Raw genomic sequence first — 24,258 nt, 5'->3', positions numbered from 1 at the left:
TACTGTAGTAGGGTGTAGGAGTGTCCGGGACCAGCCAGTTTACTTCTCTGTTGTTGATTGATGGTAATACTCACACAATAGCTATGCAGCCTGTGCAGTAAATTTCTGCCCACGGGGAATGATTTTGCCAAACAGTACACGCACACAACACTGAACTTCACACAACAAACTACTGCACCAGCACTACCAACAACAGTAAAATCTTCAATCAGTATGTACTGACTTGACGGAAACACTGCAGGTAAAGAAGGCAGTGATTAATGGGGGGTCATAAACACTCCTGTTTGAAGTTTGATTCATGACCAACGCTAAGAAAGTAACGTATGTACTGGACAGAGTACATTTTCACATGTCCATAAGGTACAGTATGTAAGGAATGTCTGGTGGGGTAGCATTGCTTTTCTCTCAGAAACCTTGTTTGTCTTTTAGGTTGAGAGTTAAACCGTGCAAAACATTTTTTTTGTCACGTGGAGCTATGTGAAAAACTGTACCTGATGAAACACAACTGTTTTGAATTAATTTTTGTCCCGCATTTGTGTGAATGCAGAATAAAGATCCCAAGATGGCACGTGTGGCTCTAGAATCACTCTACCGCCTGCTCTGGGTTTACATGATCCGGATAAAGTGCGAGAGCAACACTGGAACACAGAGGTAACAACAACATGCAGTTACAAAGTGCGAGATGTCATTTTAAACGTGTTACATTTTTAGTATCAATATGTAATTTATCACAAAATTATATTACCATTCAATTACCATGAACAAATTACAATACAAAGAAAATCCTACCAAGAAACTCTTCACATTTTAGCTCTGTTTTTTCTTCTTCTTTTGTGCTGTAAAATTATGTCGTTGTGATGTTAATGTTTTTAGCAGATTTACTTAAAAACAGTTCTAAAAACTGGGAAATGCTGAGTCACTCTTTTCTGTTGTGGTGTTGTTTGTTTAGTTTGGTAATTGCGCTTGTTTCTTAAAAGTGATGTGGTAACAATTTGTTATTGTCAAAGGTGACACATGTAATGATTTTACTCATGTATTTATATTGTGTCTCAACACTCCCTCCTCTCCACTCTCTGACTGTATCTCCTCTTTCCCGTCTCTCCTGTTATCTCCAGTCGTCTGACGTCAATCACCTCCACGCTGTTCCCCAAAGGGAGTCGTAGCGTTGTGCCCAGAGACATGCCACTTAATATTTTTGTCAAGATTATCCAATTTATAGCACAGGTGTGTATGACACTCACATAAATACACCAACACACTCACAGCTTTAGAATAAATACATGAGAAATGACATGGAGTCTGTTTTGTATACTTTTTTGCCAATATTTATTCTGTGCTAGTCTCTGCTATCACTGAGATAAACAAACATTTATTAATCCAAAGTTCTTAGTTGACACAGTTGCAGAAAATGGTCAAAAGCTTAAAAAAAAGATTATTTTAATACCTACTCCCGTAGTTGCTCTGATAATACAGGATTACCAAGAATGTAGGCCATCAGGTATTTATTACATTTCACCAGTATACATTAACAAAATTGATTACATTTCATCTAGTGGCTGTATGAGAGGGTGATGTTTCAAAAGTGTATACACTCTTGACTATTTAACAGCTTGTATGTCATTTAAAACTGAGTGGACCTGCAGGGTAAATAACTCAGATAAAGATAAATGAGACTTATTATCTCCATTCATTTTTTTCACTTTTTTTGTATTTTGTCTCCATATAATTAGTAAAGTGATTAAAATTTGCATAAATTGTGCATCATACCTGCTGCCTCATACTACATTAAAAAAAAAACCTGTCACACCGGCATGTTTGTCCTCTATTCAGGAGAGACTGGATTTTGCTATGAAGGAGATCATATTTGACCTGCTGAGCGTCGGGAAACCTGCCAAAGCCTTCAGTCTCAACCCAGAGGTAACGAAAGCAGACACAGACGTTAAATCATGTGCACGCAATTACGCGCAGATCAACAGTGTATCTCTTGGGTGTGTTACAAGGATGAGCATTCCAGTTTGGTTTTGTTTTTTTGTTTTTTTTTAGTCAGCGAGGCAGGTAAAGAACAGTATGCTCTCTGTTGGAACGTTGAAATGAAATGCACTAGTGGACTGAATAAACAACATTTCAGCTGTAGTGAAGTGATGCACTCAGGGTTTATCTTATGCAATGTGATAACTGTGTTCTGGTTATATAAACAACCAATTATTATTATTACTCAACTATTGCAAGTATGCTTTGGATAATTTTGATAATGAAGTCATTAGGATTGTGAGGTCATATAAACCATTCATCATACACATATTGTTGTAGTAAGTGTAGATTGTTCAACTACTTAAATTACAGATATTGTAAGATCACTTCTAATTAGGAAAAACAATTCCTGTATTGAGCAGCACTGAATAAACATTTATATAGAATGGATTCTGTCATGTAGCCTTGCCACAAATTAGCCATTGCTCTTGATAAACTTTTTGGACATGTAGTAAAGATGCTGCGCTTTATCTTTGTCCCAGCGTATGAACATAGGTCTGCGGGCGTTCCTGGTGATAGCAGATGCTCTGCAACAGAAGGACGGAGAGCCTCCGATGCCCAACACAGGAGCCACTCTGCCCTCTGGAAACTCTCTTAAGAAGAAGAAAACCTATCTCAGCAAGACCCTTACTGAAGAGGAGGCCAAACTAATAGGTTTGTGTGTGTGTGTGTGTGTGTCTGCAGGCATGAGAGCTAGTTTAATTTGTATGTCGTCTCTAATTCCATGTTATCGTCTCTCTCTGCTTTCCACAGGCATGTCCTTGTACTACTCCCAGGTGCGAAAGGCTCTGGACAACATCCTCAGACACTTGGACAAGGAGGTGGGTCGTTGCATGATGCTCACCAGCGTCCAGATGCTCAACAAAGAACCAGAGGACATGATCACGTATGTTAACTACAAAGTGCAGCATCTGTTTTTTCAGCCTTGTTTGAAATGAGGCTGTTTTAGTGACGTGTGGCGTTTTGTACATAGCCTGACAAATTATCATTTTTGCAAAAATGAAATTAAACAGCCAACTTTCCTTGTTCAAGCAGATTGTTTTCTGAATAAGTGTTAGCATGTTTAAAGTCCTACTCCATCTCTGACAGTGGTGAAAGGAAGCCTAAAATCGACCTGTTCAGGACATGTGTGGCTGCCATTCCTCGTATCCTTCCTGATGGCATGTCCAAACCTGAGCTGATTGACCTGCTCTCACGGTGAGTTAGAGACGGGAAAACTTCATTTCTTGCTGGCTAACATGTCGTAAAATGCTAATGAAGTCGTACAACTTCATCAGTTAATTTGGTTATTTGGTTTTTATATCTGTCAGCGATATCTTATTCATTCAACTTTGTTCATATGTTGTCATCTATCCCTCAGACTTACGGTGCACATGGACGATGAGCTTCGTCTCATTTCCCAGAACTCCCTGCAGAGCCTGCTACTCGATTTCTCAGACTGGAGGGAAGACGTCCTGTTCGGTTACACACATTTCCTTTTGCGTGAGGTATAACTGACAGAGACCTGCAGCTACTTAGAGAGTACAACTGACAGTAAAAGATTATATGCAGCATTTGCATTGGTTGAACTATGCTGATTTATTGTGCACATACATAATTGATAAGCACTATTGAACAGGAAAATAGTAACACAGTTTGAGAAGATAAGCCTTAAGGTCCTTAAATCATCAAAAAGAAAAAAAAACCTTGTTTTGCTGCTGTTTTTACTACTTTTCACTGTTCACTGATTAATGCATATTCAATCACATTTTGAAATATCATAAAAAACATACATTACTAGTTTAAACCAGCAAAAATTGATTCAGAATTACAGAGAATCCTCTTTTCATTCTTTTTTAATCCAGATCAAATTTACACATATGTAAATACAAAACTGTCTACCTCAAAGTAGGTTGCTACCACAGCACTTTTGTGCCTCTTTTTTATGTGCATATGAATTGTTTTAACCAAAAGACATAAAACATTGCCTCTAGTTCTCTCTCCATGGTTTATGACCTAAGTAGATTGATGTAGTTTACACTTGAAAATTATCATTTGTGCTACAGGAGGCCTATCAGTAAAAATGCCACTGGAGTGATTCATAACTGTTTTCCTTTCTGAATTAACAGCATGCACCAACATGTGCAGCCATTCTATAAATGTCCTTCTCCAAACTCTTCCAGGTCCAAGACACACATCAGGGTTTGCAGGATGCATCTGTAAAGCTTCTTCTGCAGCTGCTCACACAGTGGAGGTTAGCTCTGCAGCTCCAGGGGAAGATGCGAGGTGGAGTTGAGGTTTGTACGGTTTGTCAATTTCGCCACTTGTCCAGTACTGTAACTACACGTTTACTTACATGTCAGACAAGGTGAAATGCGGTTGTATTTGTTGCTCTTCAGTGTTCTAAAATGTTTTTTCTGACTAACTTCTCTTCCCTCTTTGTCTTCCCTCTTCATCAGGCCAGCACCAGACTGCCAGATCGAAGCCCTCATTGCTCTGTACTCCATGCGGTCGAGGGCCTGGCTCTACTGCTCCTCTGCTCATGTCAGATCAGCACGAGGAAGCTGGCAGTTGGTGTGTTAAGAGAAATACGCTGCCTCTTCACAGCTCTGGGACACGCTGAGGTACAACACAAGACAATATTCACCAGCTATTTAAACACTCATGTAGATTTTAAGTGACTGACAAAGCAGAGTTGAAAGATAAATATTACCAAAATGAAACAAGCATTTGGTGGTAAATTTGGGAGGAAGGAACATGAAAACAGTGGGACAGAAGTAAAGCAGTCTGATCGTGATTAGAGATGCAGCATATGCAGCCTGTGAATTCTCTCACATTGTATGACGCTGCTATAAAAATAGCTGCCTCTATAAATGTCTTCCCCTCTAGGATGATGACAAACCCATGATAGAGGTCATGGACCAGCTGAGCCCAGCTGTAATGGACAGCTTTGTTCATGTGGCTGTTTCTGACTCAGTAAGTATATTTGTGAAAAGAGTGTTGATTTTATTCTCTACAGCACAGTACATCAGATCAATTATTTATAACACAACCTTCCAGGTCACTTCTTAAATTCTTCCTCTCTCCCTCAGTCCACCTTACCACTGAGCCACCATGTTGACCTCCAGTGGTTGGTGGAGTGGACGGCTCGACTGGTGAGCAGCTCATATGACGTGAAAAGCCCGAGCCATGTCTGGATCTTCGCCCAGTGCATGAAGGACCCCTGGGTGCTCTGTCTGCACATCTTCTTGCGGCAGGAGCATCTGCCCAAACACTGCCCCATCGCTCTGGGATACGCCTGGCCCTACGCTTTCACACGGCTACAGCTGCTACTGCCACTGGTTGACCCCAAGTACATGAACACATATTCATTTTATTGTATTTTTTAGGCATTTAAATGTTAATTTAATAACCAAAATAATAACCAAAACCAAATAATCCTCTGAAAAATGTTTATGGCAATAGAATTGATCATGTATCTCATACAACAAATTATACGAGTCTACGAAAGATTAAAATATCTGACCACCTACCCCTTCTCCTTTTCACCTGTCTTTCTACAGCAGCCCAGTAAATGCCAAGAAGACCAGCACAGCTGGCTCCAGCGACAGCTACATCTCTCTGTGGCGCAATTACCTGATCCTATGTCTCGGTGTGGCTAAGCCAAGCATCATGTCCCCCGGTCACCTCAGAGCTTCAACTCCAGAGATCACTGCCACCACGCCTGACGGCAGCGTCACCTACGACAACAAGGTGTGTGTTTGTTTGTGTGAGAGTAGGGTTCATATAAGATATAGGGAACTAGAAATGTACTGCATGGGATTAGTTAATAGTTACCAGATCCTTAAAGTGTTGGAATGGCACAAATAGTCAGGGAAAATATTCTATATATTGCTGCTCTGTCCCGATGCATGATGAATACGGTCTAAATTATGAAGAATAATCCTCAGGTAGAGATTCATATTGACACTGTCATAGCATAAAGCCTATCAAATATTGACCAACCCAGTAGAAAAAAAAAAGACTTTTGTAAATTTTGGATCAGTTTAAGGCTGTTAAATGTTGCCCTCAAGTATGAATATGTATGGTTTTGATATGTTTCATTCTTATTAATTTGTGTTTTTGTATTTTTTTATCACACAGGTGATAGGCACTCCCTCAGTAGCTTGGCTTTTAAAACAGCTGGTCCCACTGATGAGAGCTGAGAGTCTGGAGATCACAGAGTCTCTGGTGTTGGGCTTTGGATGCACAAATGCTCTGGTCTTCAGGTACTGACACAGGAACATTTATAAATACAATGTTACTCACAGCTCACATCATTAAACTCCGACTTGAGTCAAGTGCTAAATATTGTTTTTACCAACTATGGGTGCCACATAATTCTCAGATGACTGTTCAAGAATCATAAAAGATGTGAGCTTTTGCTTCGGTAGAGAATAAACACACAAAGCCTGAGTGACAACTGTATAGATTTAGATTACAATAGAAAATGGATGATGTGCTAGATTTGGTTCTTATCTCTTACATAAGAAAGACGGGATTCATTAGTCTTTTTACGCTCCCCTCTCCCATTACTTATTCCCATGTATCTGTACATTCTCTTCATAACTGAGATGAGCCGCATGCCTCTCTGACATTCTGAGAAGAAAAACAAAACGGCGTCACTGATGTAGGAAAGGAATTCTTAGAGGGACAGAGATGTATCGCATTTTTTAAAGGACAGAGGTTCCATTGTGAACAGGAGGTATTTCATTTTGAAGAGATTAACTATTTTTAACCTGAAATGTTTTTCAAAAGGGTGCTCATTGTTATTAAAGAGATTAAGGTCTCCCCAGACAAATTTGTCTAACATTACTGTGTTTGAGGATTAGTGGTTTTAGGACATGTGACATTCGGGTTGCACAAGATAGATATCTGTTACAAACCATTCTATTTTCTCATGTCAGTCCGTCATTTATCTACGAGGAAGGAAGATCAGTCTCATTCAGCAATGAAGAAATCAGTTGTTTTTTTGGTTTTTACCCCTTTTTATCCTGTGTTTCTACAGGGAGCTAGTGGAAGAACTCCATCCATTGATGAAGGAAGCACTGGAACGTAGGCCTGAGGTAACACACACAAACACAAAGAGGGAGCAGCACTGAAACAGGATGAGATTAACTTTATTGACCCTAACCCTAACCCTAACCCTAACCCAGATAGGAAATTGGGTAAATTCAGTATAATGGTAATCCAGAGTCACCAGTTAACACAGTGTAGAAGTATATCTTTCATGTTACATGTAGTGTACACTCATACATAGTAATTATTATTTATTACAATGAATGAAATGTTCATGTAAAACTCCTAATGGAAATACTAAAGTTTTACAGGTATAAACAAAACTGCATATGTATATTTAACTAATTTAAGTAACAACACTGTTTAAATTACAACAGCAGAATTTACTGTGTTTATTTAAGAACTTAAGGAAAATGTAATAGCAGTAAATTGAAGACCTGTTTGTGTTGTTTGCCTCCAGAACAAGAAACGCAGAGAGAGGAGGGATCTTCTCCGGCTGCAGCTGCTGAGGATCTTTGAACTGCTGGCGAATGCAGGAGTTATCAGTGACAGGTAGCACACATTTAATCTATGTAGTGCTTTCTAGTTGTTTTGGTTTTGGTCTTCTTTATGCTATATACACCAACTCCGCTACTGCTGTTTGCTTATGCAACATAATGCTTCATGTTTGTCCCTGTTGATATATACACATATTTGTTGAGGGAGTTACAAGCCATCAGTCATTTTATTGTTACAACTTTTTCTCACAAGTTTCTTTCTGTGATTTCTCAACTGCTGAAAAAAAAAGATCTCTAGGATTACCAAAGTTAGATTTCCTTCTCCTCCGTAGCACTAATGGAGCACTGGAGCGTGATTCCTTGGCATTGGGTGCCTTGTTCCTTGAGTATGTGGACCTAACCCGGATGCTTCTGGAGGCTGAGAATGAAAAGGAACTGGATGTGCTTAAAGACATCAGAGCCCACTTCAGTGGGATGGTGGCCAATCTCATCCAGTGTGTTCCTGGTAAATCATTTTGTTACTTTTTCATGATATTATTTTTTATTTATAATACATTGGTCTTTCATTAGTAGCAGATTTAGCAGTCTTCTGCTGCCACAAACTAAATTTACACACCTCTCAGAACAAATACTCGTGTTCAAATGTTCATATGAACGTCTGTCTCCTATTTTGACACTCCATGTCTCTCTCTCACACTCAATCTGCAGTCCACCACAGGCGCTTCCTCTTCCCTCAGCAGTCACTGAGACACCATCTCTTCATCCTCTTCAGCCAATGGGCCGGACCCTTCAGTGTCATGTTTACTCCCCTTGATCGTTACAGTGACCGCAACCACCAGATCACTCGCTACCAGTACTGCGCTCTCAAGGTAAGCAGTACCCTCTGTGTTTTTTTATTCCTTTTATTGTATTCTACAGAAACATTAGTGGAAACTTTAGTTATCTCTTGTTATATTTTGAACTTTGTCACCTAGGCTATGTCAGCAGTTCTGTGCTGTGGTCCGGTTTTTGACAATGTGGGACTCTCTACTGATGGCTATCTCTACAAATGGCTTGACAACATCTTGGCCTGCCATGACATACGGGTACGTCAGGTTTGAAATTTTCTAACATGAACATGCATATTTTTCTTAGCGCAATAAGTTATTTGAATCTCAGTTTGCTTATTCTGTTATGCTTCTTTTTTGCTGTTTCCTAATTGTGGATAAAACGTGTTTGCCCTAGGTGCACCGTCTGGGGTGTGAGGTGGTCATCCTGCTCTTGGAACTGAACCCAGACCAAATCAATCTGTTCAACTGGGCTGTGGACCGCTGCTTCACTGGATCGTACCAGCTGGCATCTGGCTGCTTCAAGGCCATCGCCACTGTCTGCGGTAACAGGTAGGGAATCATACATTTGTCAAAATCTGCTCTGTTGAAGATCCACCTGCTCCAGTAACCGCGTATAGCTTCTGACCTCCATGCTTGAGAGTTTAGGTGCAAATAAAATTTCAATAAATAAATTGTCACATTATTATTATTAAAATAACATATTGAGAATGACTTATGCAGCATGCTGAAAATGTTTTTTTTCATAATGTACTTACAAAAGAACTGTACATACATGGTATTCTTTTTGTTAAAATGTGATTCCCTGTATACTGTCCACTCTGCTTTTGTCCAAATGTCAATTAACCATTTCTCCTTTTTTTGCCAGGAATTACCCATGTGACCTAGTCACGTTGCTCAATCTGGTGCTATTCAAGGCTTCAGACACTAGTAGGGAAATATATGAGATCTCCATGCAGTTGATGCAGGTACATACACTCATACAGCACACAGAAGACAAAAACACAGCTCAAATGATAAATATGTATTCATCAAAAATAGAACACAAGCATGAAGCCGAATCATGACAATGCATTTTGACTGTAAAGAATATATAATATGTCTGCAGGTGCTGGAGTCTAAGCTGTGTGCGTACTCTAAGCGAATGGTGGAGCAAAAGCCTGGTAACATTCTGTATGGCACACACGGCCCCCTGCCTCCCCTGTACAGCGTCAACTTATCTCAACTCTCCATCCAGCTGGCCAGCATGTACCCGGAGCTCACTCTGCCTCTCTTCTCAGGTAAATACTTTACTTCAGGGTGAATCTGTACACAGGTTATGTAGTCAGTTCTTTTGTAGAACTCTGTGTCGGAAAGGATAATGAAAAAAAAGATCTATACAGGGAAAGTGAAAACAAGATACAGAAGTACTTCACCCAAAGTGCAGGAAACAGCGCCAAGAATAGAAACCCATTAGATGTGTTTTGTTGAAAGTAGTACATCCTAACTGCTGACCCAGATGTAAATAGAGGCTCCAACACCCTCCCCACTCTATCATATTTTAACAGCAAACACTGGATATTAAATTAAGGAAGCAAACGTGCTCCCAAAATGCTGTTCTTTTGTGACATTAGTGTCAGCTGTGCTTCAAGAGTGCCTATTAACCATTGAAGCAGACAAGATGATCTCCAAAGCAGCTCAATCTCTTTAAACCCTCATAGCCAAAACATCCAAAAGATCATTTTTCTCCCTGAGACATTTGCTGAATTTCTGATTTTACTGAACACCTTTTAAAGAATGCTCAGCACTCAGGGCACTTACAATTGATTTGATTTCCTTTGACTTTGTTTTTGCCCGAGCAGAGGTGAGCCAGCGTTTCCCAACCACCCACTCCAACGGCAGACAGATCATGCTGTCCTACCTGCTACCGTGGCTCAGTAACATTGAGCTAGTGGACACGGGGCTCCTCCCCCCTGCTTCAAGCCCCTGCACACCAGAGGAAGAACCTCGTGGGCAGGCACACAGCATGGGTCTGTGCCCCAGTCTGAGAGGTAACGGCTGGGGCTCCCTGCAGGCGACCTCGCTGGTGCTCAACAACCTCATGTTCATGACAGCTAAGGTGGGAAGCAGTGTTTGTGCATGTATTTGAAATCACTCTTTCTTTCCCAATGAACTCTGCCTTTAAACTGAATTTTCCTTGTTGCATCACCAGTATGGAGATGAGGTTCCTGGTCCAGAGATTGAGAGCGCCTGGAACGCTCTGGTGTCCAACGAGAGGTGGAGCAACAACTTGCGGATCACCCTGCAGTTCCTTATTAGCCTGTGTGGAGTCAGCAGTGATACCACACTGCTGCCTTATGTAAGTATAGTCTACACACACCAGCACACTGCTCTATAGTCATAATCATGAAAACTGAAAGCTGTTTCACTCTAGAATTGAATTTGGATGACCCTTGTAGAAGATCCTTGTTTTCTTAGTGATTTACTGGTAAAGTAATGTAATATACAGTATAATGATATTTCAGTGACTGCTATAAAGATACTGGGTCATGCATGTCATGATGAGGCACAACAAAAAATAAATAAATCTTAATAAAAAATATTGTAAAAATATGCAGAGATAATGTGAAGTACACAGTATCTCCAGTTGATATATATGTATCTGTTTTAGATCAAGAAGGTGGTGATCTACCTGTGTCGCAACAACACCATCCAGACTATGGAGGAGCTTCTGTTTGAGCTGCAGCAGACTGACCCAGTCAACCCTGTGGTCTTGCACTGTGACAACCCTCCCTTCTACCGTTTCGCCGCCAGCAACAAAGCATCGACCTCACAGACAGGTGAGAGGAGAAGTCCCTGTTATACTCTGTGATATCAGTTGATAATTTAATCTCAACATTGACTTTTAGTTTGAACTTGACAGATTTTTTTTACAGAAGGATGGTTGACTGTTCTGTATTTCTGAAGATTATCTTTGAAATGTCTCATGTGTAGGCACCACCTCCAGCAGTAATACTGTGGTGGCTGGTCAGGACAACCTGGCAGACACAGATGAGAACAAGCTGGTTAGAGAGAGTGAAGAGCGGTAAGTATTAATACATTTTTATATTTGTGTTGACTGGAGTTTGGCAAAAAGATATCTTTTTATGCAGACTTTTCAGTCATGGAATACAACTGTGTAAATCTAGAAATTTAACTTGTAATATCATGCATTTTGTTTCAGCAGGGCCAGGGCTCACAACAGACTGGAATCTCGCTACAGCAACAGCTCTGGAGGCTCCTACGAGGATGAAAAGAGTAAGTTGTCTTGGTTCTCATGAGAATGAATGCACGAACTTGCTGGACTTGTACAGTGTGTACTCACAAACAGCACAGAGGGATTCACAGCCGTCTGTTATTTGGAAAGAGCTCCAGGACACGGATTCTTCTTGTCAGTACATAATGTTCACCACTTTAACCTAAGACTCTTATGATAATCATCTCTAATTCCCTCCATACAGACATAAATATACAGATTGACAGTTTTTAGAGTAAAGAAACTGACAGGGATTCTAGACCATGAAACAAAAACTGTCCACATAGTAGTAAGTGTATATCAAATATGTTATTTGGACTCGAGCCAAGGCCCACCACTGTCCCTTATGACACAGATACAACCTCAACCACAGTGATGGTCTATCTTTAGCAAGCATCTGTGTTAGGGGGATTCCAGGCGTGAGTCTGCCACTCTTGTCCTCATGTGACTAAGCAGGGCTGTACCCAGCCAAGTACAAGGGTGGGTCTATTTCTCAAAAAGCGGACTTGTCTTTTCTGAGCAGGGGACATAATCACTTAACCAAGCCAGCGTCTGACCAGATACAAATATTTTACTCTTGTAAAGTCATGATAATTACATATTGTTTTATGTTATCAAGCACTTTAAGTAGAATGTCATTATGTGACTCAGGATATACATTGTTGTTTTTAAAGGAAACATTTTAAGACATTTTGGGAAATCCGAATCTATTTCCGAAAATGTGGAACTTTTCCTGTAAGCTGCATATGAAACATAACATCAATACACATAGACAAAACACCATTGACATAATATGAAATCTTTAGTTTAATCGTTACTTTTATTTGTCATTACAGTAAGTGCGTTTCAAAAGGTTCTGCTTCCCTTCTGATTCCCTCACTCTGTTTCCTATGTGTAGACAAAAAGGTGCTTTTTGTTTATACTTACCAAATGAAAATAAAATATAGTATTGTATTAGTTAAGTGTATTTGAAAACTGTAGTGTCAACAGCTACTATCATGCTGAAGAACCACATTGTTGTTGAAATACCTGGACTGTGACATAACTCGTGTTTGGAATAACACAGGTTTTTAATTAGCTGTTGTGGTGTGGTTAAGTAATCTGTAACATGAGCTGTTTGGGGACTTTTTTGTACTAACAGTCTATGGTCTGAGTATTTTAAATTGATTTTAAATAGATATCAGTTTAGCGAGAGATGCCTGCATGTCCTGCATTTATGTGATAGATGTTTAATCAGGTTTAAGTATATTTTTATTGACTAAATCTTGGGATTGTTTTGTTTTTATAGATGACCCACTCCCACCATATGCCGGTTGGCTGCTGGGCGTTCTGGAGACCAACCATCCTCAGCCGTTACCCATGCCCGTTAACGGAGGCTGCTGGGCTCCTCTGGTTGACTACCTGCCTGAAACCATCACACCTAGAGGACCACTGCACAGGTACACACAAACAGACTCACAGTAAGAGCGATGATAGTAGTTTCTACTATCAGCAGTGTAGCCGCAGAGTCAGCAGAGCAAGGTATTCTCTCACACATACCCATCACACCTCCTCACAGATGGTCTGATAAACTTCAGCACGGAATGAAACTGAGCCAGCTTACTCCGTCTCTAGTATGTAAAGAATGAATATTAAAAGGGGTTTGCTGTTTTATCTTCCACATCTCTCTCAACACTTCAAAAACCATTACTTCAAATGAGATTATATATGTCTGTCTTGGAATTACAGGTTAGATTTATGATGCATATACAAGAGTTTCTAAAGTCAATGATGTATCTGCAGTTCTCACAATTCCAGCAAGATATACACAAAAACTGTTTCTAGTATAAGACTAGAATGAATTAATGGAAACCACTTTTTTCCCACAATTCATGTGTTAATTGTCTCAAGCACCTCCTTTAACCTGCTAATACACATCTTCTTTATGACTTCAGTAAATTTAAGAGGTAAAACCAGTTAGGAAAACAAGTTTTCTTTTGAGTGTATTTGTCTTTTTCTTTCACTGATTTGATTAAAGTTAACCTATAATTACATCTTTATACTGAACTATCAGAGAACTGAACCAGCCACTGAAAAGGATTCACATCTGACAGGTATTACTCCTCCTGGACACTCTAGCAAGTATTGTTGATTGTGTTGTGAACTTTGTGTGTCTATTGATCCTCAGGTGTAACATTGCAGTGATCTTTATGACTGAAATGGTGGTGGACCACAGCGTGAGAGAAGATTGGGCTTTACACCTGCCTCTGCTACTACATGCCCTCTTCTTGGGTAGGAGTACAGAACATACACATATTACACATAACTCAGTTTTGGTATACCTCTAGCCTGTAACTGATTAAGCGTGAAAATTTGGCAGCGGAAAGAAGAGTGAGAAAAAAGAAAACACACAGCCTAAATGTACCTGTCATGTGAATTTTGACCAGCTGTATGTGATATTATATTTTAGAGAGTGATATACCTTTATGAAAAACTGGACTAGCTTGCTGATCAGCTGTTTGAACTCTCCCGCCAGTTTTATCTCCCATTGAGGGAGCATGTGGTGAATTTAAAGGAACTTGAACTAAAAAGATAAGATCTAAAATCATCATCTTTCTGTGTCTTTCCAAAGTGGGTGTTAAAACACAAACACACACACAAAAATAATCTTGAGGTGTGTAGGTATTTTTCTGTGACGTCCAATAAGCTCATAGCGTGACAGCTTGAGGTTTTATCTCCATCCCACACAGAGGCGCAGTTAAGGACAGACCGTTCTTTTGTGTCACCGCAGACACAGACATTCCCCAGGGCCTGCATTACGACTTTATTATCTAACATGTGGACACATGCCTAGCCTGTCAGCTGTGCAGAAATATTTTATTACTTACTCTGCATATTCAACATACTTAACCTCAAGTTAAGGCTGCTCATTATCATCAAAGCAGCTGTGTCACTGTGCACATGATGCTGTTGAAGAATTCAATGCTGTTGAAGATGTGTTGTTTTCTGATTTTTTTACTGGTTGTGTATCGGCATAATTGCCTGGATCCAGACCTTTGAAATCCGCCCACTCCACCAAGCCGAGTTGACTGATTCTGTAACGAGTTGACAATTATGTCTGATATCAGGCAATCGGCATAAATGTTCTATTCATAGTAACATGCATACTGTACTTACAAAACAGGAGATACTAGCTATCTGGTTTGGATTTATCATAGCACATAACCACTGAAGCACATCAAGCTGATGCACTCGTAGACATTTAAGAGACTGTAAACCAACATTTCTGGGTACAGCAACAGTATCTAGCAATATTAAAATGATCTTAATATATCTATATATATATCAAATGTACAAATGTCAGCATCATTACAAGCTAAAATCTAAAAGGTATTTATTTATTTTGCTTTATTATACATCTGCACCTGCCTGTCACTACACAGTATTCTCTGTCTAATCCTGTCCTTGTCTTACTGAATATGTATTTTACTGGCCAGGTCTGGACCACTACAGACCAGAGGTCTATGAACACAGCAAGCGTCTCCTTCTCCACCTTCTCATTGCCCTCTCCTGCAACAACAACTTCCAGGTTAGAGCAGTGTACTTGTTATTTTTGCCATTTTAGCCTGAGTTAAAAGTGGATTCACACTGTGCACCCATCAACAGGGCTTCAGATAAATACCCTAGCCACTGAAGACATCGCCTTTTTGTGTTTACAGGTAATAGCCTCAGTACTGATGCTGACCAGAGAGATCAGTGATAACAAGACTCTCACCATTAAATCCAGCTACCACACAGAGTATCAACAGTCACGTAAGTAGAAAATACACTAATTTAGTGATCCTGTGACATAGGAAAACAGATGAAAACATGTGCTGAAACAATACAGTACATAACAACATGGTACAGCTGCAGTGTAATATATTAACAGTAGATTTAATTCTGTATACTCTGTATACTGTCATCAGATGCACCTGACTTCCTGCGAGAGTGGCAGGCATCTCCAGTGGTGGATTCCGGACTCAGCTCCACCTCCAATTCTTCCTCTGCCAGTCTGGGTGGCGGCAGCACTGCGGGCAGTGTTGGAAATTTGCCCCTCGTAACACCTGACGACCTGGAGGACCTTGAAGATACGCCCAATGAGAACGACGAGAAGACAAACAAACTTATTGAGTTCCTCTCCACCAGGTACGCAGACCCCCCCGGTAATGTTTCGGGCAGTTCTAGTGGCGGTGCTGCTGGATTTTGTTGTACAAATGTTCAAGTAGGTGTGTGTTTGTGAAGTGCACGGGTGTGTGTGTGTGTGCGTGCGTGAAAATCTCTCAGTAGTGCACATATTTAAGTGCTTGCGTAACATATATGTGGTGCTACCGGTGGTGGGTATACAGTGCTTGGAGTACTGTGTTGTTGTTGCTCAGAGCGTTTGGGCCGCTGTGGGTGCACGAGGACATCACACCGAAGAACCCCAACTCCAAGAGTACAGAGCAGCTCTCCAACTTCCTACGCCACGTCGTCTCTGTCTTCAAGGAGTCCAAGTCGGGTGAGAAACCTCTCATGTTTGTGCCATATTTCTTTCACTGAATAACAAGTAGTATAGGGGCTCACCAACAACCTTATTTTAAAAGTATCTCATGTAGTATATGAAGTATATGAAGCAATCCACCAGAATTCCAATCCAACAGACATAGACTGCAAATCTTCTAAACAATGATGTCATTTGTTAAAAGTAATATCCGTAATCTCCAGAAATGCAGTAGTAACTTACTGATGGCAAACCACTGCATGTGTATTTGTGTGTATCTTTATGTGTCTTTGTACCTGTTTGTTATACAGACTTCCACCTGGAGCAGCAGCTGAGCGATGTGGCCTTACAGACGGCTCTATGCAGCTCCTCACGTCACTATGCTGGCCGCTCTTTCCAGATCTTCAGAGCCCTCAAACAGCCAATCAACAACCACGCTGTCTCTGACCTGGTGTCACGCTTGGTTGAGGTGGTGGGAGAACACGGAGATGAGGTGCAGGTAAGAGAGAATAAGATTAAGGACATTTATGAGAGAACTATTCCAGCACTTTACACCCTTAACCTGCTTAACCTGCAACCATGTTGGTGATGATGCGCATGCTTGTTCAATTCAACGACTTGTCTGTGTTTCAGGGCTATGTGATGGAGGTGCTGTTGACGCTGGAGTCAGTGGTGGTGAATCTAGCAGAATGTCTAAAAAACAGTGACCTTATGGCAGCTCTAACCAGGTAGGACTCTGAATTTAGCCAGCATTTATGTTGATCAAACTCATGTCATTCCTGGTAGTTTGATTCCATGGAAACCATACTCAACTATATTCACTTTAATCATTTTTGCTGTGTCTGATTCATAGGACGTCTTCACCAGACTTTGTGACTAGCGACAAACTGATGAACAGAAAGAGCACAGGCCAATTGAACTTCCCGGGCCCGGGATTTGCTGGTCTGTCGTCACAACGCCACCAGCGCTCCTTCTCTGTCCCCAAGAAATTTGGCGAGTGTGGCTACCAGTCGAGTGATCCTCCTCGCAGTGCAACTCTGGATCGCATACAGGCAAGACAGGAAGATTCTTGCTGAGTCATAATGCTTGAGGTGACTCATTGAATACATTACATTTCACTAATATTTTATTTTCAATCTACAGGCCTGCAACAATCACGGCCTTTCGCGAACAGGAAGAACCCCTGGGTCCTGCACATCATCAACCAATCGCATTGATCCCAGCGTTCTCTCGGATCCTGCTCATGTTTCCCATCCTTCATCAATACTGGCCACAGTCTTCTGGGTGGCAGTGTCACTCATGGAGTCAGACTTTGAGTTTGAATATCAGATGTCACTTCGCCTCGTTCACAAGCTCCTATCAAAGGTAGATGAGATTAAACTTACTGATTGTAGAGGGGAAATGTATGTAATTGTAGCAGCTATCAGCACTGTGCAGTATTAGCAATGATTCATGCTACATGACTTTGTCTACCTTTAAAAAAAATGCATTTCAGGAGGACGCTACTACTTTCCAGCTTCAGTTAAACTAAAAAATCCTTATTTCCCAGGTGCCCTTAGACAGAGCAGAGAACCGCGAACGCCTGGAGAAGCTGCAGGCTCAGCTGAGGTGGAGCGGTTTCTCTGGGATTCAGCAGCTTTTGTTGAAGGGTTTTACCTCCCAGGCCACTTCTGACCTCACCCTGCAGCTCTTCTGCCAACTCACACCAGTCTCCCGCGTGCCTGTTGTTGACAGCTCACAGTCTATAGGTAGGCACTGCGGATCACAGTAATTCTCATCCTGTATTATTTTATGATCTTTTAAATCTTTGTTAGCTCAGTCACTGACAAAGTCTAGTTTTTATTTATGCCTGGTAGTGTTGAAGTTTAGCCTTCCCTCTCTCTGCAGGTTTCCCTCTAAATGTGCTGTGTCTGCTGCCTCACCTGGTGCAGCACTTTGGCCATCCAACTCAGTTTTGTAAGGAGAGCGCTGAGAGGATCGCACAGGTACCATTCAGTTCTTCTCTTGAGCTTTACTTTAGTAGCTTACTTGAGTATCATTTGGTTTATGATAGTTTACTTTTAGGTTAGGTCAGACTTTATTAGACATTAAAGCAAGCTTGTCAGAAAAACAGCCATGAGAAATAAACGTGCAGAAAAGATGCAAAGTTGAATGCTTGAGGTGAGATGAAAAGCCCATGGGGCTTATAAAAACATCACATTCTGCCTGTTCCTCTCTCTCTTATCGTTTTATTTCCCTCCCTCAGGTGTGTTTGGTGGAGAAGAACACAAAGCTGTCCCATTTGGCCCATGTGATGACTCTCTATAAGACACGCTCCTACACACGGGACCCTTTCTCCTGGGTCAGTGTGGTTTGCCGCTACCTTCACGAGGCTTTCTCTGACATCACACTCAACATGGTCACCTATATGGCTGAGGTACGTGCTGATGAATATGCATTATGCATACCTTATTTTTAGGTTTACATGATTAGCTTTCCCCGAGGGTTGCTACAAGAATATACAACCAAATATTTGGCTCATTGCATTTTAGGATATCAAATTTAGATTTTAGATAGTTAAGATGCAAGTTAACAATGTTTCTATGATATATGCCGTAATCTTGTAGTTTGAAAGCTTAAAACAAAATCAAGGAAAGCACTGCAAGTGGTCCATTTGTCCATTCATGTGTATAGTTCATATTGATATTTTGCTGAAAGATGGCAATGTTCAGTCATCTGGCAGTTGGTTAAAGGATGATGCAATCACCTTAAGTCTAGTATAACTTTTGTAACTTTACATCGATTGACATTTACAAGCAAGGCAAATTTTGTGGCTGCTTGCTTTGTCGCTCACTGACTGTCACTCTTTATCTCCTAGCTGCTGGATAAGGGCCTTCCCAGTATGCAGCAATCTCTCCTCCAGATCATCTACTGTCTGCTCAGCCACATGGACCTGACCGCTGTACAAGTGAAACAGTTCAATGCTGATGTCACAAAAACCATTGAGAAGTTTGTCCAGGTAAGTGTCCTACAGTACTTTGTGTAAGCTTAAGCTTATTCCACTGCTACTCTGTGTGTTATTATGTGATATAAAGTGTGCACTACTGTGTCTCTTATGCTGCATGACATGTGATTTGACAGACAATACACTGGAAGGACGCCTTAAACATCTTGAAGCTGGTGGTATCGCGCTCTGCCAGCCTAGTTCATCCGGTGTACGGCCACACGCAGGGTGACCTTTCCAACCTGGAGGTCAGCAGGGTGTGGGACGGTTCAGCCAAGGCTCTGCCTGGTAAAACACTGGACTTCACTTTTGACATCTCTGAGGTGAGGAAGAAACTGTTGCTGAAGCTCTTTAGAGTGCCCACCATCCACTTACAGTACAATACTTTTTAGAGATAAGATGTCATAAATGTTTGTGATATTCAAACCATTCAAACATTTACATGTCCGCCTCTCGTTTTCCTTGACAGACCCCAGTGATTGGGCGTCGGTTTGACGAGCTCCAGGGTTCAGGGGGTAGAGAGGGGAAGGCCAGAGCCATGGCTGTAACCCGCAGTACTTCCTCCACCTCCTCCGGATCCAACTCCAACACCATCCTGGTTCCTGTCAGCTGGAGGCGACCACAGTCATCTCAGGTAGAGTTAGACCCTACCATTAAGGTAGGCATCAAACTATTTGATCTGTCACAGTTTTAGTACATTTGTTGTAATATTATGGCAACCAAAAATACCTCTACTTGATATATCCAATGACATACGGGCTCACAACCCTCTTTGTTTTGACATCAAAGTCCTCTGCAGATACTTGCCCAAGTTGAATAGCATTTACAATAGTTTTGTATATATGTAACTCTCAACTGATTTATGGTTATTTGATCTTCTGAAGCAATTAAAAATGAACAAGCCAAGTAAAAGGAAATTTGACAACAAACAACTGAGTTTATGTCAATGCCCTCTTGGATTAATACTCTTTTATTTCTCACTGTCTTTCTCATGTAGAAAAGAACCAGAGAGAAGCTGGTGAATGTTCTGTCTCTTTGTGGACAAGAAGTTGGACTCACCAAGAACCCATCTGTAAGCTTGTTTACGCTACCTGTAATGTCCGCTTGTTTATGGTGAACAAATTTATTCAAACATCATTCATTAAATCATTCATTAAATACCTTTTTTGTTCCTTCTCATCAGGTGATCTTCTCATCATGCGGTGACCTGGACATGATGGAGGTGCGAGAGAGCGGTGTGTCATCAGAGGAGGGCGGAACCAGAGAGGACACGCTGGATGACACCGCCAGCGAGCAGCAATTCAGGGTTTTCCGAGACTTTGACTTCCTGGATGTAGAGCTGGAGGACGGAGAGGTGAGATGTGCAGAAGGAGTTTATTGTTTCACTGCTGTTGGAGTAAAATATTGTCAGTTACTGATTTATAGCACTCTCTTTCTCCTTCCCTTTTACCTTTAACACAAGTTTCATTTTATCCACCTGTCTTTCTTCAACATCAATATATTTGAAACGTATTTCTCTGTCTCTCCTCCTTGTCTCTCTCTCTGTCTAACTCTCTGTGTCTCTCTCTCTCCCCCTCGCTGCCTAGGAGCTCCAGGTAAGGTCTCTCACACTTAGCACTTACATTAGCTTTTATCAGCGCTGTGGTGTTGCTGGCTTCTTTTTTTACGACTAAAAAAAAAACAAACAAAAAAAAAAAACAGGAATATCGTGCTTCATTTTGCTCTCACAGCTTGGTTGCAGAACGACATTTCTGACAATTTCGCTGTCTGGCATAATGGAGATAAATGATATTGTAAAATGTTTATGTGATAAAGATAATCATATTGAATGCAAACCGCCTTTCCAGCATATTTTTATGCCATGAATAACAGTTCATTTTGCATCTTATGCTTGTCATCAGACGCTCTTAGACAGCAACCATTCATTATTGTGACATGAGTGTTCTTCTCACAGCAGTGAAATTCACTGCTACCGTTGTCTCGGCCCTCGTCTTCCAACGTTTATATGTGTGTTTTATCTAGGGTGAGACTGTCGATAACTTTAATTGGGGTGTGCGTCGGCGATCGCTGGACAGCACAGAGCTGGGTGACCTGTTGGAGGAGAGCCAGCATTCAGGCAGCACTCCCAGTCTGGGTCACGAGGATCCTCACGATTCAGACGAGTCCTCAGAGGAAGAGGAGTCTTCAACTAGCCAGAGCCTCTCTCACTCTCAGCTTGTGCGTAGCATTAACTGTTGGATCAGTACAACATTAACATCCACTACAGCCTGAAAACCTTTCAATTGAGAAAATTGTTGTAATTACCTAATTTGACAGAATAAGTCAATGAAAATTTAAAATCCTATTCTCTCCATGTGTGTGTGTGTGTGTGTGTGTGTGTGTGTATGTACACATACAATTGTAACGGTGGTGTCCCTGGTCTGACTTCCTGTTCCAGACTAACCCCTCTCCATCAGAGGAGACCAATCACACTGATTCTCTATCTACTTCTTGCGACACATCCGTTGACCCACAATCTCTCAATGCCACCACGCCGGGCCAGGGAGCACTCCATGATGATCACAGTGGCCTACATGTGAGGAATAATACACATAAACATACAAATACATATTTCTACAGATATATCCGTTACCAGCTGTAACTTATCATCTCTGTCCCCTCAGATGAGGGTGTGCGGTGAAGATGAGGACACTCAGGCCCAGGATGACGAACTGTCACTGAGCACAAATGAGCTCCCTCACGGCTCAGACTGTGGTGAGAGCTTCACCCTTGAGTTGCCGGGGCAACCTCAGGATCAGCTGGCCAATCTGGACCACAGGCTCAACGCAGACTACTGCCAACCACCGCTGGACTTTCTAGACCCCAACTGTCTGCCCAGGTGAATGTGACAGAACAGGAAACCTTTTATCAACTGGCAGATTGAGTGACAATTTAAACCTGCGCTAAACTGCACTCAAACACTTATTTTAATCTGTTTGGAAAACCATAATGTTTGTGTAGACAGTGTAAGGCTGACAATAGGCTGAAACCTTGAAGCAACTAGATCACTAAATAGAAACAGTGCTACATACATGGGTAATATAAGGTTGCATGTAAATTCACAGTATTTGTCAACCCCCTACATGCTGTATATGATGTCATATCCCTGCTTGTTAGAGTAAGTGTATGAATTAGGCATGGGATGATATGAAAACTTCAAAATAATTCCAAAATAATTGCGATTAACATTGTTATCCTGATAATCATCAAAATATGTTTAAAACTCTTAAAAATGGCACTAAAACATACTGGAATCACTTTACCTTACATTTTGTTAAGAAACAAATATTTTTGGTGTATCATATGACACAAATCTTATTTTGTGAACATTATTTTTTAGTGAAAAACAAACAAGGACAGATTCAGAATCTTGCCAACACCCAGCAGGTAATCACAATGAAAAAATCTACTTATCAACCTGATATCCAAGCATTCACATTCCAAGCCTTCAGCCATGGTGAGGAATGACTGGAAAGACGTGGGCTCCCCCTTGTGGAAAATAGCAATTCAAAATAAATCAGGGAACCACTAGGACTACATTAGTGAGCTACACAGCTTTTTCAAGTCACTCATGAGGATATTCATGCTCATGTGAGGATATTCACAATTATCCCGATAATGGAAATCGAGTGTTTTTATCTAGATATAAGATAAAACCTTATACTCTCCCATCCGTAGTCTGAATATTCTTTTTCTTTATTGCTGCAGTTTGTGTTTGTCATATATTGTGTATTGTGTATGAAGTGTCTGCCCCCTGTAACTCATATATTTGATTAGCTTTGAAAAACAACTTTATACAAACACTACCAGATAACCACATCTACATGGCACAGAATCTATTACATTATCCACCTCATATTTTCCCATGAGAAAGCCGGGCACTTGATTTTGATATAAAAACCTTTTTTTTGTGAAGGTATCAAAACCTTGTTTTGTGCCCCCATTTCTTTCCCATTTCCATGACGACAGCTTACGTGATGATGTAGATGACTTGGAAGACCTTGGTTTTCCTCCTCCTCCCTCTCCATTTTTCTCCGCCATCTTGGCAGCATTCCAACCCACAGTGTGTGACGATGCTGAGGAGGCGTGGCGTTGTCATATCAACCAGCTTGTGACAGACTCAGATGGGTCCTGTGCTGTCTACACTTTCCAAGTCTTCTCATCTCTCTTTAAGGTAAATCACAGAATGTTTTCTTGAACTCATTTCTGCTTGTGACTTTTTTTCTCTGTATTCATTATTTAAGCATCAAACAACAGCTTATACCCAGTAGGATTTACATGCATGTGTGTGCAACAGTACAATAATTCCTCAACCTTTTTTCCCATTCCCAGAACATCCAGGGTAAATTCTGCACCCTGACGACTGATGTTGCCACTTACCTCGGAGAGGGCCTAAGGGGCATCGGATCAAAGTTTCTCAGATCCTCACAGATGCTAACCACATGTTCAGATTGTCCAACAATCTACATCGATGCCGACACTGTGAGTATTGCTGCCAGACGTACAGTAATTGACTCGGGGAGAGCTGTTATTGATTATGTTGATTGAATTGCCTTGGTAGTCTGGACTCATTTTTTCACCTCCTCCTTCTTCTTGTCGATCTTTCCAGATCATGTCTTATGGTCTGCTTGAAAAGATGAAGTTCAGTGCGCTGGAGCTGCAGGAGTATCTGGATACCTACAACACCAAAGAGGAGGCTGCTGTATCGGTAACTCAACCTATATTTATTATTGAGTTAATTATTTAAATGATGTTTTTCTTTCATACAAATATGTGACTAACAAAATATTCATCAACCCTCCTCTTTCTCACTTCTTCTTTTTTTGTCCTTCAGTGGCTGAGGAACTGTAAGGACACATTTCCCAGGTGCCCCGGTGACAGTGTGGTTACCTGCCAGCCTGGAGACTCAGAAGAGAAGGTACGGGCAACTTGCTTACAAGTTATTTACTGAAGTCCAGAGTTTACAGGCAAACACACTGAACATCTGGGTAACTTCCTCATCCGTGCTTTCATATCTTTGACTCTCTACAATTTTGTCACACTGAAATGTTTGCTCTCTTTGCACGTTT

At 41.1% G+C, this 24,258-nt stretch overlaps 1 protein-coding gene across 5 annotated transcripts in view; it reads left to right on the top strand.

Annotated features, from left to right (window-relative positions):
* Positions 1-24,258, top strand: part of fryb (furry homolog b (Drosophila)) — a 51,915-nt gene that overhangs the window by 23,072 nt on the left and 4,585 nt on the right. For 2 of the 5 annotated variants that reach the window (XM_067608263.1, XM_067608266.1), the window contains exons 12-63: positions 548-651; positions 1,116-1,224; positions 1,831-1,917; positions 2,514-2,685; positions 2,785-2,917; positions 3,121-3,228; positions 3,392-3,518; positions 4,194-4,307; positions 4,470-4,634; positions 4,900-4,986; positions 5,103-5,362; positions 5,574-5,763; positions 6,154-6,278; positions 7,058-7,115; positions 7,529-7,620; positions 7,898-8,070; positions 8,274-8,434; positions 8,540-8,650; positions 8,790-8,944; positions 9,261-9,360; positions 9,501-9,672; positions 10,234-10,490; positions 10,584-10,730; positions 11,043-11,211; positions 11,366-11,456; positions 11,595-11,668; positions 12,955-13,105; positions 13,834-13,937; positions 15,143-15,234; positions 15,365-15,458; positions 15,614-15,833; positions 16,064-16,185; positions 16,479-16,666; positions 16,801-16,895; positions 17,021-17,219; positions 17,311-17,532; positions 17,717-17,915; positions 18,055-18,152; positions 18,413-18,583; positions 19,025-19,165; positions 19,288-19,473; positions 19,620-19,784; positions 20,148-20,222; positions 20,334-20,504; positions 20,737-20,745; positions 21,173-21,367; positions 21,588-21,725; positions 21,814-22,028; positions 23,159-23,363; positions 23,522-23,671; positions 23,799-23,897; positions 24,024-24,107. In XM_067608263.1, the coding sequence (XP_067464364.1) occupies positions 548-651; positions 1,116-1,224; positions 1,831-1,917; positions 2,514-2,685; positions 2,785-2,917; positions 3,121-3,228; positions 3,392-3,518; positions 4,194-4,307; positions 4,470-4,634; positions 4,900-4,986; positions 5,103-5,362; positions 5,574-5,763; positions 6,154-6,278; positions 7,058-7,115; positions 7,529-7,620; positions 7,898-8,070; positions 8,274-8,434; positions 8,540-8,650; positions 8,790-8,944; positions 9,261-9,360; positions 9,501-9,672; positions 10,234-10,490; positions 10,584-10,730; positions 11,043-11,211; positions 11,366-11,456; positions 11,595-11,668; positions 12,955-13,105; positions 13,834-13,937; positions 15,143-15,234; positions 15,365-15,458; positions 15,614-15,833; positions 16,064-16,185; positions 16,479-16,666; positions 16,801-16,895; positions 17,021-17,219; positions 17,311-17,532; positions 17,717-17,915; positions 18,055-18,152; positions 18,413-18,583; positions 19,025-19,165; positions 19,288-19,473; positions 19,620-19,784; positions 20,148-20,222; positions 20,334-20,504; positions 20,737-20,745; positions 21,173-21,367; positions 21,588-21,725; positions 21,814-22,028; positions 23,159-23,363; positions 23,522-23,671; positions 23,799-23,897; positions 24,024-24,107 (7,329 nt within the window). Of the gene's footprint in view, positions 1-547; positions 652-1,115; positions 1,225-1,830; positions 1,918-2,513; positions 2,686-2,784; positions 2,918-3,120; positions 3,229-3,391; positions 3,519-4,193; positions 4,308-4,469; positions 4,635-4,899; positions 4,987-5,102; positions 5,363-5,573; positions 5,764-6,153; positions 6,279-7,057; positions 7,116-7,528; positions 7,621-7,897; positions 8,071-8,273; positions 8,435-8,539; positions 8,651-8,789; positions 8,945-9,260; positions 9,361-9,500; positions 9,673-10,233; positions 10,491-10,583; positions 10,731-11,042; positions 11,212-11,365; positions 11,457-11,594; positions 11,669-12,954; positions 13,106-13,833; positions 13,938-15,142; positions 15,235-15,364; positions 15,459-15,613; positions 15,834-16,033; positions 16,186-16,478; positions 16,667-16,800; positions 16,896-17,020; positions 17,220-17,310; positions 17,533-17,716; positions 17,916-18,054; positions 18,153-18,412; positions 18,584-19,024; positions 19,166-19,287; positions 19,474-19,619; positions 19,785-20,147; positions 20,223-20,333; positions 20,505-20,736; positions 20,746-21,172; positions 21,368-21,587; positions 21,726-21,813; positions 22,029-23,158; positions 23,364-23,521; positions 23,672-23,798; positions 23,898-24,023; positions 24,108-24,258 lie in introns of all 5 variants that reach the window. The other 3 variants (XM_067608264.1, XM_067608265.1, XM_067608262.1) reach the window with 2 other exon arrangements.

Source organism: Thunnus thynnus, chromosome 13 (assembly GCF_963924715.1).
Source record: "Thunnus thynnus chromosome 13, fThuThy2.1, whole genome shotgun sequence".
Taxonomy (NCBI): domain Eukaryota; kingdom Metazoa; phylum Chordata; class Actinopteri; order Scombriformes; family Scombridae; genus Thunnus; species Thunnus thynnus.
This window is presented reverse-complemented; position numbering and strand designations above follow the sequence as displayed.